Source organism: Zootoca vivipara, chromosome 1 (assembly GCF_963506605.1).
Source record: "Zootoca vivipara chromosome 1, rZooViv1.1, whole genome shotgun sequence".
Lineage (NCBI taxonomy): Eukaryota > Metazoa > Chordata > Lepidosauria > Squamata > Lacertidae > Zootoca > Zootoca vivipara.
The window spans coordinates 116,184,691-116,200,728 of NC_083276.1; the positions used below are offsets into that span (position 1 = coordinate 116,184,691).

Here is a 16,038-nt window from a genome sequence, read left to right on the forward strand (position 1 = left end):
TACCCATGCACCTCCCTCCATTCTACACCCAAGAAAGCAAAATACATCATCGCAGTTCAATAACACATCCCGGCCAGCAAAAGCACGTAAAGATGCGTGAATCAAGGGCTAATGAGGGGCATTACAAAGGCCAGATGGAGAGGCCTGGAAGGCTGCATTTGACATCAACTCACACAAGGGTGAATCATTTTTCAGTCATTATGAACTTTCATTATGGGCTTCAGGGGACAGGCAGTAAGACTGGGGGACATCAGGGAATGATGATGATCAGGGCTTTTTTCCAGCCAGAGCTCAGTTCTGGCGTCTCTCAGGTGGGCACCAATTCATGGTAAATTCCGGCACCTCTTTGATGTGATGATGATCACAACCTTCAGTCTGGCGAGGAGCCTGAGAATTATTTGCACTCATGATTCGGAGCCCTCTCCTGGGCCCATAGGAAATGCTGGTGTGTGGTCGATGATGGCCATTGCTCCCCTACTTCCTGTTGCTTATAGTATTCTCCAGCAAGGGTTACGGGGTTCCTGCAACCATCAGCAATGCCTGGAGTCTTGCCTTTACACAAGTTAGACTTAACCCCCCCAAAAAAACACACACACAAACCCAACACCACTAGTAATACAGTTATGCTTATAGAGCACCAGGAGGATCTGTCTGGCATCTGAACTAAAATGTCCAGTGACACATCTGGAAGGAAGTTGCACAAGTGTCCTTGAAGCGAGGAAATTTTGAAGAGGCTTCTTGCAACATGACAAAATCATTTACATCTTCTCCTGCAGCTCTCTGCCGTCCTCAGGGAAGTGAAATACCTTGAGGTTTTAAAACACCCTGATATACCTGAGGTTGCCATGCAATTGTATTCCAAGAGAGAAACCCTTTACAAGGTAAATAGAAGCGATTCCGTATGAAAGATGTGTGGGAATATAAAGAAATGGAAGAAAATTGACATAACTGCAGTAATCTGTTTGAGTCTTCAACTATCTAAACCAAAAGCAAAGAGCGCACAACTATTTTTTCCTAATTATTTTGTCAGCTGGATGGTTGTTATATTGTAGTTTGTAGTTAATCTTGTATTTCAGTCTTACTGCACGCATATGTGTTCCTTTGAATACAAAGGGCCGTCTTCTCTTCTCTGTTGAATTAGTTGGCGGTCCTATTGACAGCAAAATAGCAGTGTTCAAATTACAAAGGGGGCGGGAGGACCGAACACTTCAACTACATTTAGGGTCTCCACACTTTCCTTTTCTCTAAAGGTACTGGAGAAAAGAACGTGGGGGTGGGGGAAGGCCCCTTTATTCCTCTCTCATTCCTCCCATAAAAGCACTGGGAGGAAAATGGGCTTCTCAAACCAAGAATTCACAGAAGGCGGGAGAGCTTGCAGATGTCTTTATGGACTGTGGGATCCTTTGTGAAGCCGATGCCCATCACAAACTCAAATTTTATCCAGTAGGGTTGTGTTCGGAATAGCAGCTTCCTCCAGTGTTGATAATGCGATCTGGTGCTGAACTGGAAGTATAGACGCCAATGAGAACTTGCTCCTTGTGCTTGTGTGGACAAAAAGGACCAAAACCATGTACAGGATTGGCTCAGTGATGCATGTAGAACAGTGTTCCAAACTTGGGTCTCCAGCTGTTTTTGGACTACAGCTCCCATCATCCCTAGCTAGCAAGACCAGTGGTCAGGGATGATGGGAATTGTAGCCCCCAAACAGCTGGAGACCGAAGTTTGGGAAACACTGATGTAGAACTACAGTTACAGGTAGGTAGCCGTGTTGGTCTGACGCAGTCAAAATAAAAATAAAAAATCCTTCCAGTAGCACCTTAGAGACCAACTAAGTTTGTCATAGGTATGAGCTTTCGTGTGCATGCACTGATGTAGAACATGAGAGAGGTAATAATAATAATAATATTTTTTTATTTATACCCCGCCCTCCCCAGTCAAAAACCGGGCTCGGGGCGGCTCACACCAACAGAATTACAATAAAACATAAAAACAATTAATTAAAATACAGATTAAAATACAGTATTAAAATTTAAAGTGCAGCCTCATTTCAAGTAGTCCATAAATCCAAGCCATGAGGGAGGAAAACACAGGGGTCAAGCTGAGTCTAACCCAAAGGCCTATGCGGCTTGGGACCCTCGTACCTACGGGACCGCCTCTCCTGGTATGCCCCGCGGAGGACCTTAAGGTCCACAAACAACAATATTCTGGAGATTCCGAGCCATAAGATGGCTAGATTGGCCTCTACTAGAGCCAGGGCCTTTTCAGTACTGGCCCCAACTTGGTGGAACACTCTTTCCCAGGAGACCAGGGCTCTGCGGGATTTGTCATCTTTCCACAGGGCCTGCAAGATGTGGTAGAGGTCCACATCCCAGTAGCAGGAGGAAACGGAGTCACAACCAATCCTTGGAACACCCATCACTGCTGCTGCTGCTGCTTCTCCTCTTCTGCACAGTCACAACTGGCTTACTTGTCCTCTCTAAGCAAGTGAGCACTGGCAGGAAGGAGGCCAAGCAGTATCTTCCGCTTGCCTTGTTCCCGCCCCCAGGGCACCTGTGTGGATTGGGCCTAAGGAGACAGGGCAATAGAATGGGCAACAGTGACAGCAGCAAGGAGGAAGAGGAGAGCCCACTCAAGGAGGGAGCCTGTTGAGGACAACTTGCTGAGGGGCCTACCAAAACATGGAGTAGGGACTGACAGTGTTCGGTGGGGGATTGGTGTGAAAATTCTTGGCATCCCCTGTAGACCTCAGGTGACTGGGCTCAGTACATCCCAATGTGGTTACACTAAACTGGGGCATTTCTCCTCCCGCCTCCTCCTTCTAGAAGAGCCTGGGACATGGTGTTGTAATGATGGGCTAGCTATTTGATTGGCCACTTGAAATGGGTGTGGGTTGACCTGTTTCTAAGCACCACAGCAGTGTAAAAGTTGGAACAGCAATTGACAGTCCAGTTGAGAGATCATATCTTCTTTGCTACCCATTACTTACACAAAAAGTGCATAAAGGACACATGAAATCAGCGGAAGGGTTAAAATAATGGTGGCCCTTTGGGAGGGCTGTCCGAGATAGCTCAGTCAGTAGACCACGAGACTCTTAATCTCAAGGTCATGAGCTCAAGCCCCAAGTTGGGCAAAAGATGTCTGCATTGCAGGAGGTTGGACTAGATCAGGCTTCCTCAACCTTGGCCCTCCAGATGTTTTTGGCTTACAACTCCCATGAGCCCTAGCTAGCAGGACCAGTGGTCAGGGATGATGGGAACTGTGGTCTCAAAACAACTGGAGGGCCGAGGTTGAGGAAGCCTGACTAGATGACTCTCGTAGTCCCTTCCAACTCTATGGTCATATGATTCTATAATCTATACCTCCATGCCTGGGGACAAACTAACTTTAAACATGCAAATCAGCATGGAGACCATATGTGTGTGTGTGTGTGTGTGTGTGTGTGTGTGTTTAAAAATCACATTAAAGATTTCCCTCTTAGAAAGCATGGGTTCAAGGTTTTGTTTTGTTTTGTTTTGCTTTCTTCAATGCTTTCCCCCGGTGAAATCCATTTTTTACCAATGAATTGCAGCAAACATCAATTGACAGAAAAACCTGATTAACTTTTTCTCCAGTTCAGCTGTTAATCATGGGATTCCCTGGGGGAAAGTAGCTGGACAAGTGTGGATAAGCCCCTTGTCTCATACAGCTCTGTTCCTTCCATTGGAAGGAATAGATCAGTCTTCACATGCAAGGGATCTGAGTATACTCCTGATGGTACAGAGATCTCTAGATTATGACGAATGATTCACTCTACATCTCCATTATATCACCATGGAATAATAGACATTATTACTATTATTATTTCCCCCTCAGTACATTGGCAGTTTAAATTTAATTACCAGGCAATATAACCAGTTGCAGAGGACAATTCTGCCTGAGGAAGCAGAGCTCATAGCGCACGAGATTGGGAGAATCAACCAACAGTTAAAGCCTGCTTTCGACACACTGACCTGGCAAAATGAGAGACTGTGGGACTATATTGAAGAAACCAAGGGACTTGTTGAAAACGTAGGCAGCAGGCTCCAGAAAGCCAAGGAGAATGTTGGGTTGATCCAGAACCTGTTGCATAGACTGAGTGAAACTTCGTTCCTTGTACGAAAAGCTGGTGTCCCTTCTTTGCTGCTGTGCCTTGATAACAATGAAAGAATGTGCCAGCTATATGGATCAGTCCAAGAGATGAGCACCAGGATCCACCAATTGGTTCAGGTAATATATAATTTATTTCACTCCCCTCTGTCACATACACCCCCTCCAGAAAATTTCCAGAAAAAATTATTTATATTCTGGAAGACAATTAGACCACCTCGTTTTTAACTTTTGACTTTGATAATTTTAACGTCTATTTTATTTGAACTGCTTAGAGGTTTTTTTTTTTAATGATTAAGTGATATACAAATTCTGTTAAACATAAATAAATGAACTCTCTGGAGGGCCACAGGGTTCCCCATCCCTGCCCTAGACTGAAGTATGCAGATCAGAAAGTTAGTTTACTTAGCATAGTGTGAGGGGAGTTAAAATCCTGCTAAGAAAGTTCATTATGTGTCCTTGAAGAAGTCACAGTTTCCCAGCCTAGCCTAGCTTGCAGGGCTGTTTAAACGAGATTAAATGAAGGTATTACAACAGTCTGAGTGGACAAATAATGGTAAACATCTCTGTGATCCTCAGGTAAACGGCGGTATAGAATTTTTATAAATAAATAAATTATAAATAAAATAAGTAAATTGGATTCCCATTCCTTTCCCCCCTTCCTCATCTGGTTTACACTCCTGTAATCACATATTAGGGCTTTCATGTTAGCTAGGGAAGATGGGAGTTGTAGTCCCAAAACAGCTGGAGGGCCAAGTTTGGCCATCATTGATGTTAGGAAATCAGAGACAGAGGTGCTGCTGGAAACAAGGCAAATGAGAGATGCTATAGAATGTACAACTTGCATAGCCTCTGTACCTCTCAGACTTTCCTGCATTGGTGTTGTCCTTTATTTTAGAGCATTGTTCAATGGACACTTGAGTGATCAGGCAGGCAATTATGTTGTAAACAGTGGGGAGCTTTTCCTCCTTGGGGAAAAAAAAGGAAATGGAAAAAAAGAGTTGTCTTTCACTTTTGAAGAAGTTAATTAATTGGAATAGGGGAAATTCTGTGTTGGGGAGTGCAATTTTAAATTCTGCTGCTCATTTTTGGGCAAATTGCTTTCTCCAGGACAATCAGAACTTGTTTCAGGCAGATCCTCTTTCTGATGAATGGAAAGCCTACATTGAATACATAGATCACATGATTTCAGATGGACTGTTTCAAGCTATCAAGTGTCCTCTTCAGTACCTGTTTGAAAACACAGAGACAACCTCAAAACCCACTCCCTTATTTGAAGCGCAGCTCATTCTTAACGACAACGAAATGACTTTTAAGCCTTCTTTGGAGCACACTGTCAATGGCAATTTTTCCGACATCGTGGAGGGCCTAATCCAGAACATTTACCTGATTGCATCAAATATAAACAGAGTTGCCAAGCATCTTGGACATAACACTTATCAGGTATAATCACCAATGTAGCCATTATCTTTTTTTAAAAAAAGTGAATATTTTAAACAGCCATTTCAGCTAAGGTTATATTGTCCATCCAGTTTACTGAAGGATAGTCTTTGGCTTTGTTCTACCTTTGATGAATCAGGCCTATGATGCTATGGTTTGGCCCATATGACACTGCTGGCATCCATTAAAAATAAAACAAAATGGTAAACTCTGTTTGGGGAGACACCCAGCGAAGTGGGTTGTACTAATGGTAATGTGTGTTTGAATCAAACATGACGTGACCATAAGCAAGATTTTTTGGGGGGCGGGGAATTGCTTGCAACCAACCTCATCTCTTTGCTCACAAAAAGCAGCTGGGACCACATCTCAGGGCAGTGGGTTTTAACCCCTTTCTACCACGTTTTTCTCGCTGAAAATTGCTCCTCCCCTTGAAGTAGCTTCAGGTGGGAAAAAAGTTAAAGTCCCCCTGCTATATGGTTCCAGTCTGAAATGGGGATCCCCCACAGCTGCTTTTTGTAAACAAAGAGGCATGGGCATGCACAAATATTAGATTCAAAACCATGCTTAAAATTGTCTAGTTTTATTATTTGGGGTGGGGTGGGGGACCTAGACAACAACAATACCTAAAGGCTCTCAGTGGCCTCTGATAACAGGGCCCGAAAGGATGAGGGTTGCAGGTCAGCAACATCTCAGATCTGGAGGACACCGTGTTGGCTACCCCTGGTCTAAATGATGATGGAGACAAGTTATCCAACAACAGCTAAAGGGCATATAGTTTGAAGGCATGTAGGGTTTTTCGCTGGTTATGCTGAACACATGTAGGAGGTAAGGCCAAAGTCAAATGGGAACAATTCCATTTCCTTACCTATGCATGCTCATAATATGTGAGGAAGTTTGGAATATCTTTCAGACTTAAAAAGTGTGTGTGTGTGTGTGTGTGTGTCTGTCTGTCTGTCTGTCTGTCTGTCTGTCTCCATCGGATTTTAGCTCTTTCTTTTTTGCCACTTATAAACAGCTTGCCATGGCAACAGCATTTTGGATTATGTGAGTAGTGACATCTGAAATTGCACGCCAAAGGATTCTTGGGGCTGAGAGCCTAGACTGGAATCTTAAAAGAGATTTGCAGTGTGGCCTCTGATACTTGTTTCGTAATATCATTATTGTGCACAATCCTATGTGTGTCCCCTCAGAAGTAAGCCCCATTGAGTTAAGTGGGACTTATTTCTGGGTGAGTATAGGAATGCAGCCTAAGACATATTTCAGCTTAGTGTAAAGTAAAGGCAAAGGTAAATGACCCCTGGATGGTTAAGTCCAGTCAAAGGCGACTATGGGGTGTGGCGTTCATCTCACTTCAGACCGAGGGAGCCGGCGTTTGTCCACAGACAGCTTTCTGGGTCACGTGGCCAGCAGGACTAAATCGCTTCTGGCACAACAGGACACCGTGATGGAAGACAGAGTATGTGTTTGTAAACCATGAGATTAGTTTATATACTTGCAGTTGGCCTGGGGCCTTGCTGCAGTCTCTCTCCCCCTCTATATCTATATCTATATCTATATCTATATCTATATCTATCTATATCCATATCTATAAAATCATTGAACCAACTCTCTCTGGTTTTATTTTCACATTTAGGATGATGTGGACCAGATGGATACACTGGATAAAATGCGCCGGGAAATCATGAGCAGGGTGCACTCGGTCATTGTTAATGTTCAGGAATATCAAAGCTACTTTAGGAAATACAGCCACTTATGGATGGATGATAAAGCCAAATTTATGAAGCAGTTCCTTCTCTATGGACGATTTCTCCGTACTGAAGAGCTGGAATTATATGCAGACTATGAACTTCAGAAATGTTCCCCACAGTTAAATCACTTTAAACAACAGGTACTTTGTCATTTTTAAATATCTTTTCATCTGCTTCTGTTAGTTGTGTTCCATTAAGCTGTTTACACAATTTTGATCTTCCAATTAAAATACCAGAATTTTAATCACACCTTGTTCCTTAAGATCAGCATTTATGAAGCCCTGCATGAAGAAGTAAGCAAGTTTGAGAACCAGAAGATTTTTAACGGCTGGTTTCAAGTTGATATTAAGCCTTTTAAGATAGCTGTGATGAATGTTATTAAAAAATGGAGCTGGATGTTTCAGGAGCATCTGCTCAACTACGTAGCCCAAAGGTAAGCCCGTGTTTGATGTCTTTTAAAAAGGCTTTTGAATTTTACATCTTTTGAAACGGGGGTGGAACCATGCTCATTTCATTAAATTTTGAGTAGGGGAGAAACAAGGGCACAGAGCGTCACCAAAGCCAAACAAAAACCACCATAAAAAGTTTGATCCCAGCAAAGCAGAACTGCGGATGATCTTGTACAAAGGACCTGCTCTGCTGAATGGTCCTTAAATATGTCCGTTTGTGGGTTAATTGCTTTGAAGAAGAAGCAGGGGTCAGCTTCCCTGACCACACCTCCAATGAGGAGTGTGGATGTCTGCAGGAGGCAAGGCTATATACACACAGACTTCCATATGAGCCAGAACCCCAATTATGTAGGGTTCCAACTGCTGTTGAAGGCTGCATGTCAGTGGACAGCCCTGTGTGCTGAGCCAATGAACATGCAGATGGAAGCTTCTCACTGGGGAACCTCAAGACTAGGAGTCAAAGGTGGCACCTCTAGAGACTCTTTCCAGGCCTATAATCCACACAGCCCCCCATGCCACAGTGCCTCTGCCCAGGCAACACCTCTTGCCAGCCCTGCTCTGTTCCTTCCTTGATTATTTTTGCTTGGCTAGCATGTTTTCTAGAGTTGTGATAATGCTTCTTATTTGCCTGGAGGATGGGGGATGCGTGTGGAACAGCTGAATGGATGTGTGCACATGTGATCTGGAAAGGTCCTTAAAGTGTAATGAAGTTCTATGAAAGCAGCAAACTCAATACGCGTTAGTTGCTGACATCATCACCTTGTTCTAGCATTACAGAATTAGCCAAGTTCATCCATGAAACGGAAAAAGGGTTAGCTAAGAAAGTGAATGAAGGAGATTATGCGGTTCTGGTTGAAATAATGGGACACCTCATGGCTATCCGCGACCGACAGTCCATTGAAGATATTTTCAAGCCTTTAAAATCCACAGCTGAATTGCTGCGAAGCTATGGGCAACAGCTACCAGAGCAGATTTACACAGAACTTGAGGTAAAAATTCAGCTGTTGTTGTTGTATCCGCTGAGTTTCTGTTGTTGTTGTTGTTGTTGTTGTTGTTGTTGTTGTTGTTGTTGTTGTTAGTATTATATCAATTAAATTTGTATACTACCCTGTTCCCACAGGTCTCAGGGCATTTACGGTACAACATAAAACCACAAAATACATAATATTTAGAAACTGATAATAAAAAGAAGTTTCATAACGTTTGCTGCTTACAGAGGTCTTCTCAACATGTTAGGACCCAGTGAGGTCAGAGGCAAGCAGTCAACATAAGGGGAGCCCTGCTGGATCGGACCAAATGCTCACCGGGTCCCAGTAATCTGTTCTCCCAGTGACCAACTAGATGCCCACAAGCAGAGAATGAACAAAAATAGGTCCCCTCTTTTTCACGATGCCCAAGAACTGGTATTCTGAGGCATTCCCCCTCTGATACTTGGAGGCACCACAAAGCCCTGGTCATGACTAATGGGCACTGATAGTCATATCTTCCATGAATTTGTCTAATCCCCTTGTAAGGCCATCCAAGTTGGAAGACCTTCACTGCATCTTCCATCGCGTGAATAAGTGCTTCCTGTTATTCTCCCTGAAGCTGCAAGCATGCCAGCAGAGGAAGAAGGGAGAGGCAGTGGGGAGCTTGGCGCAGTGTGGATGTGGCGAAAGAAGCATTTGTCTTTGCCGCTGCTGTGCTGATCTCCACGTTGCCTGCCTGCCCTTGGTACCCAACAGCAATGCCTAGCATTCAGAAGCCAGGTATGCAATGCCACCCTGCCTGTGCAGCCCTGCCAACCACTAACATCTAATACTATCTACTATTATATATAAGGGACCCAGGTGGCGCTGTGGTTAAACCACTGAGCCTAGGGCTTGCTGATCAGAAGGTCGGCGGTTTGAATCCCTGTGACGGGGTGAGCTCCTGTTGCTTGGTCCTAGCTCCTGCCAACCTAGCAGTTCGAAACCACGTCAAAATGCAAGTAGATAAATAGGAACCGCTACAGCGGGAAGGTAAACGGCATTCCCATGTGCTGCTCTGGTTTGCCAGAAGCGGCTTTGTCATGCTGGCCACATGACCTGGAAGCTATACGCCGGCTCCCTCGGCCAATAATGCGAGATGAGCGCACAACCCCAGAGTCGGTCACGACTGGACCTAATGGTCAGGGGTCCCTTTACCTTTATTATATATAACACTGGCTACTGCCCTATGTTTAGAACCAACCCTAGAAAGCAGCCCTGAGTCGGTTCTGAAACCAGGGCCACCTCACAAGGTGAGCCATTGCTGAAAGCACAGATTCTTATAGGATGCAAAATTTGTCATTCATTCACTAGGCCTGAGAATTTAATATACATAAGCAATCTACTGACAATGAATCCATAAATGAGAGCACAAAGACATTTCTGCCTATAAATTGCACCTTAAAGACAATCTTTCCATAGTAAAAACACACACACCATGTTTTCAATGAAGTACTTAAAATAAATGAGAATTTAGAACAGAAAAAATAAGCCAATCAAGCTGACATGCTTCCAAGTTTCATACCAAGCATGAAATATTTTCATTTCTTGGGAAATGACACAACACAAAAAAGAAGTCCAGCAGATTTATGCATAGAACTAGATATTTATGAAAAGGTGGGCTCGATAATACTGCAACAGTTTTGGTTTTTTTACTAACCTTTCCTTTGGAATTAAAGTTTTAGAACAAAGTTGATGCCAATATCTTATTTGATATTTGATATTTTATTGCTTCTCCTTAACTCCACCTATCTATTTACCCCCCCTTTCCTTTTTAAAAAATATCTCCTAGGGGTTTTACCTGTTTACAGATTTCCTTTCTCAGACTTCTAGTACCTAACACTCCAATTCCTCCTTGTTATAACATTCCCAGTATTTCCGCATTTTACCTCTGGTCCTAAACCTGTAAGAAGTGTGACTCTGCACTCATTGCCACTCCCCTTTATCCCATGATTACTTCCATTTGTACTAAATTCAGGTAGGTAGCCGTGTTGGTCTGACGTAGTCAAAACAAAAAATTAAAAAATGGTCCAGTAGCACCTTAGAGACCAACTAAGTTTGTTCTGGGTATAAGCTTTTGTGTACATGCACACTTCTTCAGATACACTGTATTCAGTTCTGCGGGGACTTGGAAGCATTTTCCCACTGTCTATGCCTGAGGGAGTACTTTCAACACACACAAGAACAAGACAAAGAAGAACAAGCAGCATCTTCACAACACAACATCTCTCAACCTACAGGGGAACAGCAACCACCCTCCCAACCCACCAATGAACAGAACATGGACAACTGCCATCAAAAAATGTTACAAAAAAAGAGACTCCACAATATGGACCCCTCTTGATGGACGCAATACCACACTAGATCTGTACATCGATTGCTTCTGTCACCTTCTGCGGCGGAAGCAATCGATGTACAGATCTAGTGTGGTATTGCGTCCATCAAGAGGGGTTCACAGAAGGTGACTTCTGTTTCAGTGTATCTGAAGAAGTGTGCATGCACACGAAAGCTTATACCCAGAACAAACTTAGTTGGTCTCTAAGGTGCTACTGGACAACTTTTTAATTTTTTATTTGTTTATTTGTTTCCTACTGTGATTTCTAGGCATGGGTCCAAAAGGCTTTTCTTTTGTCCTGCCGCTTTCCCCAGGAAAACCCACAGTTTACTGCTGAATCAGAATAAACACCAATCTGCAGAAAACCCAGTTGATGTTTGTTCCGATTTAGCAGTAAAGCACAGGTTTTCCTGAGCGGGACAATAGAAAAACCTCTCGGACCTATGCCTAGAAATGATGGGACAAATGGGAGTGTGGGTGAGCCCTCTTGTTGGTCCTCCTTGATCTGTTGGTTGCTCTTGATACCACTGACCCTGGTATCCTCCTGGTGTGGCTATTAGGAATTTGGGGTACTTTGGTTCTACTTTTGCCTCTAGGACCATGAGCAGATGTACCATTTTGCGGAAATGTCTCCTCAACCCCATGGCATTTGCATTGTCAGTTCCTTCCATTTCCCCCCACACATTTATATGAAGCTATTGAGAGATATTATATGGATATTTGGAGCTTGGTGTCACAAATCTGTGAATAACACCCAGCTCCATTTCTTCATAAAAGGGAAGCACTGTCAGGGCAGCTTCCAACATATATAAAAACATAGTAAAACATTAAACCTCCTTTATCTCCTTGACATCTGATGGGAGAGCATTCCACAGGATGGGTGCCACTACCAAGAAGGCCATAACTTAACACAAACATCAAATACCTGAAGTGAACTGTAATGCCACTTGAATATTAACTATGTGGGTGACTTATGGTATATTCAAATATTCACGGATAAGAAAGTGTGGTTCTTCTGTTCTTTAAACAAAAGGTAATACCCACCACATACTATGCTGCAGGCAATGGAGATGCTGAGTTAATTTTCAGACTGAATATAAATTAAGCTTACTGAGATGCAGACTGTTGAACCTAAACATTTTTTAAAAAATGCAAAAAAAAATATTATGAATTTCTACAAGTCTACAATTACAGAGAATAATGGGGTGGAGAGTAAAAGGCACAAATGTACCAGGGTAGGGGAAAAAAGAAAGTGAAAATAAGACATGTGTACAATCCTTTGTGAAAGGAAGGTTTGCTGACTTGATGTGCCAAGGAACAAACAATATCGGTTTGTGCGTTGTTAGGAATTACCTGAAAAGTGGAAGAATCTTAAAAAGATTGCCTTCACTGTGAAGCATGAAGTGGCTCCTCTACAGTCCAATGAAGTGTCTGTTATCAGAAGAAAATGTGTACTTTTTGAGGTGAGATCAGTTCTGTGCTGTGAACTGGATGATTTTTTCGTTTTTTGTTCCGATAACAAGCTGGTGGCAAGCTTCACTGAACTGAGAAATTGTAAACTCTTAGAAAAGGCTGTCTAAAGATAACAATTCAATGTTTCTGGTAATATATTCCGGATGAATCTGATAATTTAAAGCCCACTTCACCTAAAAGTGGGAATGATGCTTGCGTCCTCTTTATCTTCAATTATGTCTAATCTGTTTCTACTTCAAACATGGTGCCTGCCACTGTTGTCAGATCAAATGTAGATTTTAAATGTTTTATGCTTATCCACCGGGAATGTTTTAAATGTATGTGCGATGTGATTTGTGTCGGGGTTGTGCAGGCTATGTTAAATAAAAGTTTTAAGCAAATTCAAGGGGACTTAAATGAAATGATTTAGGGTTCATGAGATGGAACGTACTTAATAGATAGCAGCCAAGGAAAAGTTATGGTATCATCTCAATGGATCACCTGCTTAACCTTTCAGGAACTCAACTTTTGTGTTTGTGTGTGCGCTATGTCTTTCAGGTTAAACAGCAAGAGTTCAGAAACAGATTTAAAAATGAAGCCATCTTTAGATTTGATGCTGGGAATCCATATGCATGCATGGACAAGGTAACTTTTTTTTCTGGATTAGACACTTCAGTCACACTTAAGAAAAACTAGAAACAGCTACATTTTCTGGCATTTTTATTGGCCCTGTTCCTGTGTCATTAACACCAAAAATATTTGAGAGACAAATGTTTTCCTGGCATGGAGAAAAGTAGTGAGTGATGCGTAACTTATCTGATTCTCTGCATTAGACTGCTGTCAAAGTCACCAGGACCAAGTTCAAAGTGGCAACTCTCTATATATCTAAGATATATACATATAAATGTCTAGGAGAGTTCCAACAAGGCATGCAACCGGAAGCTAAATATCTTGAACTTTTCCACAGCTATCTTGGGTGAGGGACGTCAAATTTGTATGACCCGTTTAAGACTAGCCTCAGTGAAAGGAATTACGATACTTTCCCAGATGTAACTTGGGGTTTTCCATAGTCCCATTTTACTCAGGACTTACTAGAACCTAGCTTAGGGGACGTTACCTCAATCAAGAGGAAAGAAGGCAGTATCAAAATGTTTCTTTTTTAAAGGCAAAACCCCAAATCGGTGTTCAGAAAGCAGACATTTATTGTATGTAGTATGTTTCATGTGCAATATGTTTTGACTAATTGTGTTTTTTTACCACAGACAAGAAAATCTCACAATGTTGTATCCATTATCATGTTGCAGCAATTCACTTTGAGTGTGTTGTCTCTGATAAATGGAAAGTAAAAAAAATAAATGAAATCATTATAAAGTGCTCCTGAGCATTTACAGGCCACATTTCTTTCACTACAATTTAATCTCAAGCAGTTTTTAAAATGTTCCAGATTAAAGAAGGGGGCTTCAAGGTCAAAAGGGGCGCATGGTTCAAGAGCAAGGATGGAGAGCCTGTGGTCCAGCAGGTGTCATTGGACTCCAACTCTGATCAGCTAAAGTCAACATGGCCAATGGTCAAGGATGATGGGAGCTGTAGTCCAACAACATCTGCAGGGCCCGAGGTTTCCCATCCTTGTTTTAAAAAGTAACGGTGTTAGCCTCTGTCTCCAAAGGTAACTGGGAGGAGCGTCAATATTTTCTGAATTGGGCCTTGACCTTGTGTGACCTTGGATGCAACAGTTTGGCACACCCATCAATTATCTTGCATACTTCGATTGATGGCAAACAAAACTGACTCCATTTATTTATGTATTAAAGCATTTATAGCTTGCTCTTCATGAGTCCTGATAATCAGGATAGCGTACAACCAAACTTCTATGCAAAGGACACTAGACCCAGCTCATCAAGATGAATACAAATACTCACAGTAAGAGTATTTGTAAAAAACAACAACAGGGCAGGCTAAACAGTCACCCACACAAAAAGCAAGTCTAAAACCATTTAAGATTTCTGAACAAATTAGTAACTTTTAACTTGACTTGGCACCAAAACAGTAGCAATGTCAGTGCCTTTTGTATTTGTAAGAAGAGGGAATTTCACATTGTGCAAACACTCAGATTATTTCCCTGTGTAGAATTCCTATGGAAGAATTGCTCTTCTTCAGATCTACTGTAATCTTTTACTTCTCTAGTATTTACCTCTAAAAAAATTAGTAATGTGTTTCCTCAATACTTATCAAAATCAAAGAACATCAGAATCAAAGTTTTCAGTTGAGACATCCTTATATCCAGGTTCTTGTGAACATGTAAGCAAAAACCTGGTGCTTTTGCTTGATCATAAGTTTCAAAATGGCGTCCTTGCAGACTCATAAAGACATTGCAAAACTAGAGACAGAAATGAAAATGCTGCAGGAAACTGCAAAGCTTTTTGAAGTGAGTGTACCAGAATACAAGCAGCTGAAGCAGTGCCGTACTGATGCCATCTTGCTTAAATCAGTCTGGGATATGGTGGTGTTTGTCCAGGTAAGGACTTGCTTTTGCCATTTGCATGAAAGGGGTGTTATTTCAGAGAGGACAGAATGAAGTGGTACAAGATTACTTTGTGATTTGGTGGGTCCTGTGTTGATTATGTCTGTGACCTGCGGGGTCATGGAAACAGTAACAAGTTTATGGAGATAAGGAATGAAGCAAAATAGTAAAAGCAGATTACCAAGAACCGAAAACTCAAGATTTGGGTTGCTTGTTTGTCCAGCCAGCAATTGAGAAACAAAATCAGCCTCTTGTCAGCTCCTTCCCAGGCATACCAGATCACAATTCAAATTCACCTACCCCATCAATGACCATTTATCCCTTTATAATTGTTGGTGTTTTTAAGAGTCTGTTGATGATGCAAGTCTGTTTCCAGACAGTCAATAAGCAATTTGAACACTTCACCCGTTCAGGCTTAATGTGGCTTTGGGCTGATCTGCCTCCCTCCTTCTCTCAGATGCCCTGATGCTCTCCTTCCTGTCCCATTGCTTTGCGCAAACATACCATAGTTGGTGTCCAAAACAGAAACCGAAAGCCATTACATACTGTGGTTTCTAACTCTGCTATGAATGCAAGCCATGGTTTGCTCAAATCAGGAAGCTGAGAACACTAGAAGGAGGGAGAGATGGGCATGTGTCAGAAGTCCACTCACAATCCATGGTTTGGCCATTGCTTCTGAACCTGTTGTTGAAGTTTGTAAAAGTTCTCCCCATGTCTAAAGAACAAAGACTTTCCTTAGATATCACACTTGGATTCACACTTCAAAAATAAGAATGTGGTTAGAGCCTATCAGGCCTGATAATGGATCCCGTCCCCCCTGAATCAAGTGGTATATCAGTTTTATTAAATAAATAAATAAATAGCTTATTCTCAAGAGGATTTTGTTGGCACACTTACTGACCCATTCATAGATCAAAACAGATTTATCAAAACAGCCTGCTACCAGGCTGGCTCCGGGCTG

General features: G+C 42.3%; 2 protein-coding genes across 2 annotated transcripts in view; one reads left to right on the top strand and one right to left on the bottom strand.

The window, feature by feature from the left end:
• Positions 1 to 16,038, top strand: part of LOC118083835 (dynein axonemal heavy chain 11-like) — a 240,858-nt gene that overhangs the window by 38,998 nt on the left and 185,822 nt on the right. The window contains exons 13-21 of the mRNA XM_060272909.1: positions 777 to 881; positions 3,853 to 4,245; positions 5,236 to 5,568; positions 7,199 to 7,453; positions 7,577 to 7,746; positions 8,532 to 8,751; positions 12,451 to 12,567; positions 13,115 to 13,201; positions 14,913 to 15,071. Of these exons, the coding sequence (XP_060128892.1) occupies positions 777 to 881; positions 3,853 to 4,245; positions 5,236 to 5,568; positions 7,199 to 7,453; positions 7,577 to 7,746; positions 8,532 to 8,751; positions 12,451 to 12,567; positions 13,115 to 13,201; positions 14,913 to 15,071 (1,839 nt within the window). The remainder of the gene's footprint in view (positions 1 to 776; positions 882 to 3,852; positions 4,246 to 5,235; positions 5,569 to 7,198; positions 7,454 to 7,576; positions 7,747 to 8,531; positions 8,752 to 12,450; positions 12,568 to 13,114; positions 13,202 to 14,912; positions 15,072 to 16,038) is intronic.
• The window catches only part of MAP3K20 (mitogen-activated protein kinase kinase kinase 20), a 342,609-nt gene that overhangs the window by 3,741 nt on the left and 322,830 nt on the right, over positions 1 to 16,038 (bottom strand). The gene's annotated exons all lie outside the window — the stretch shown is intronic.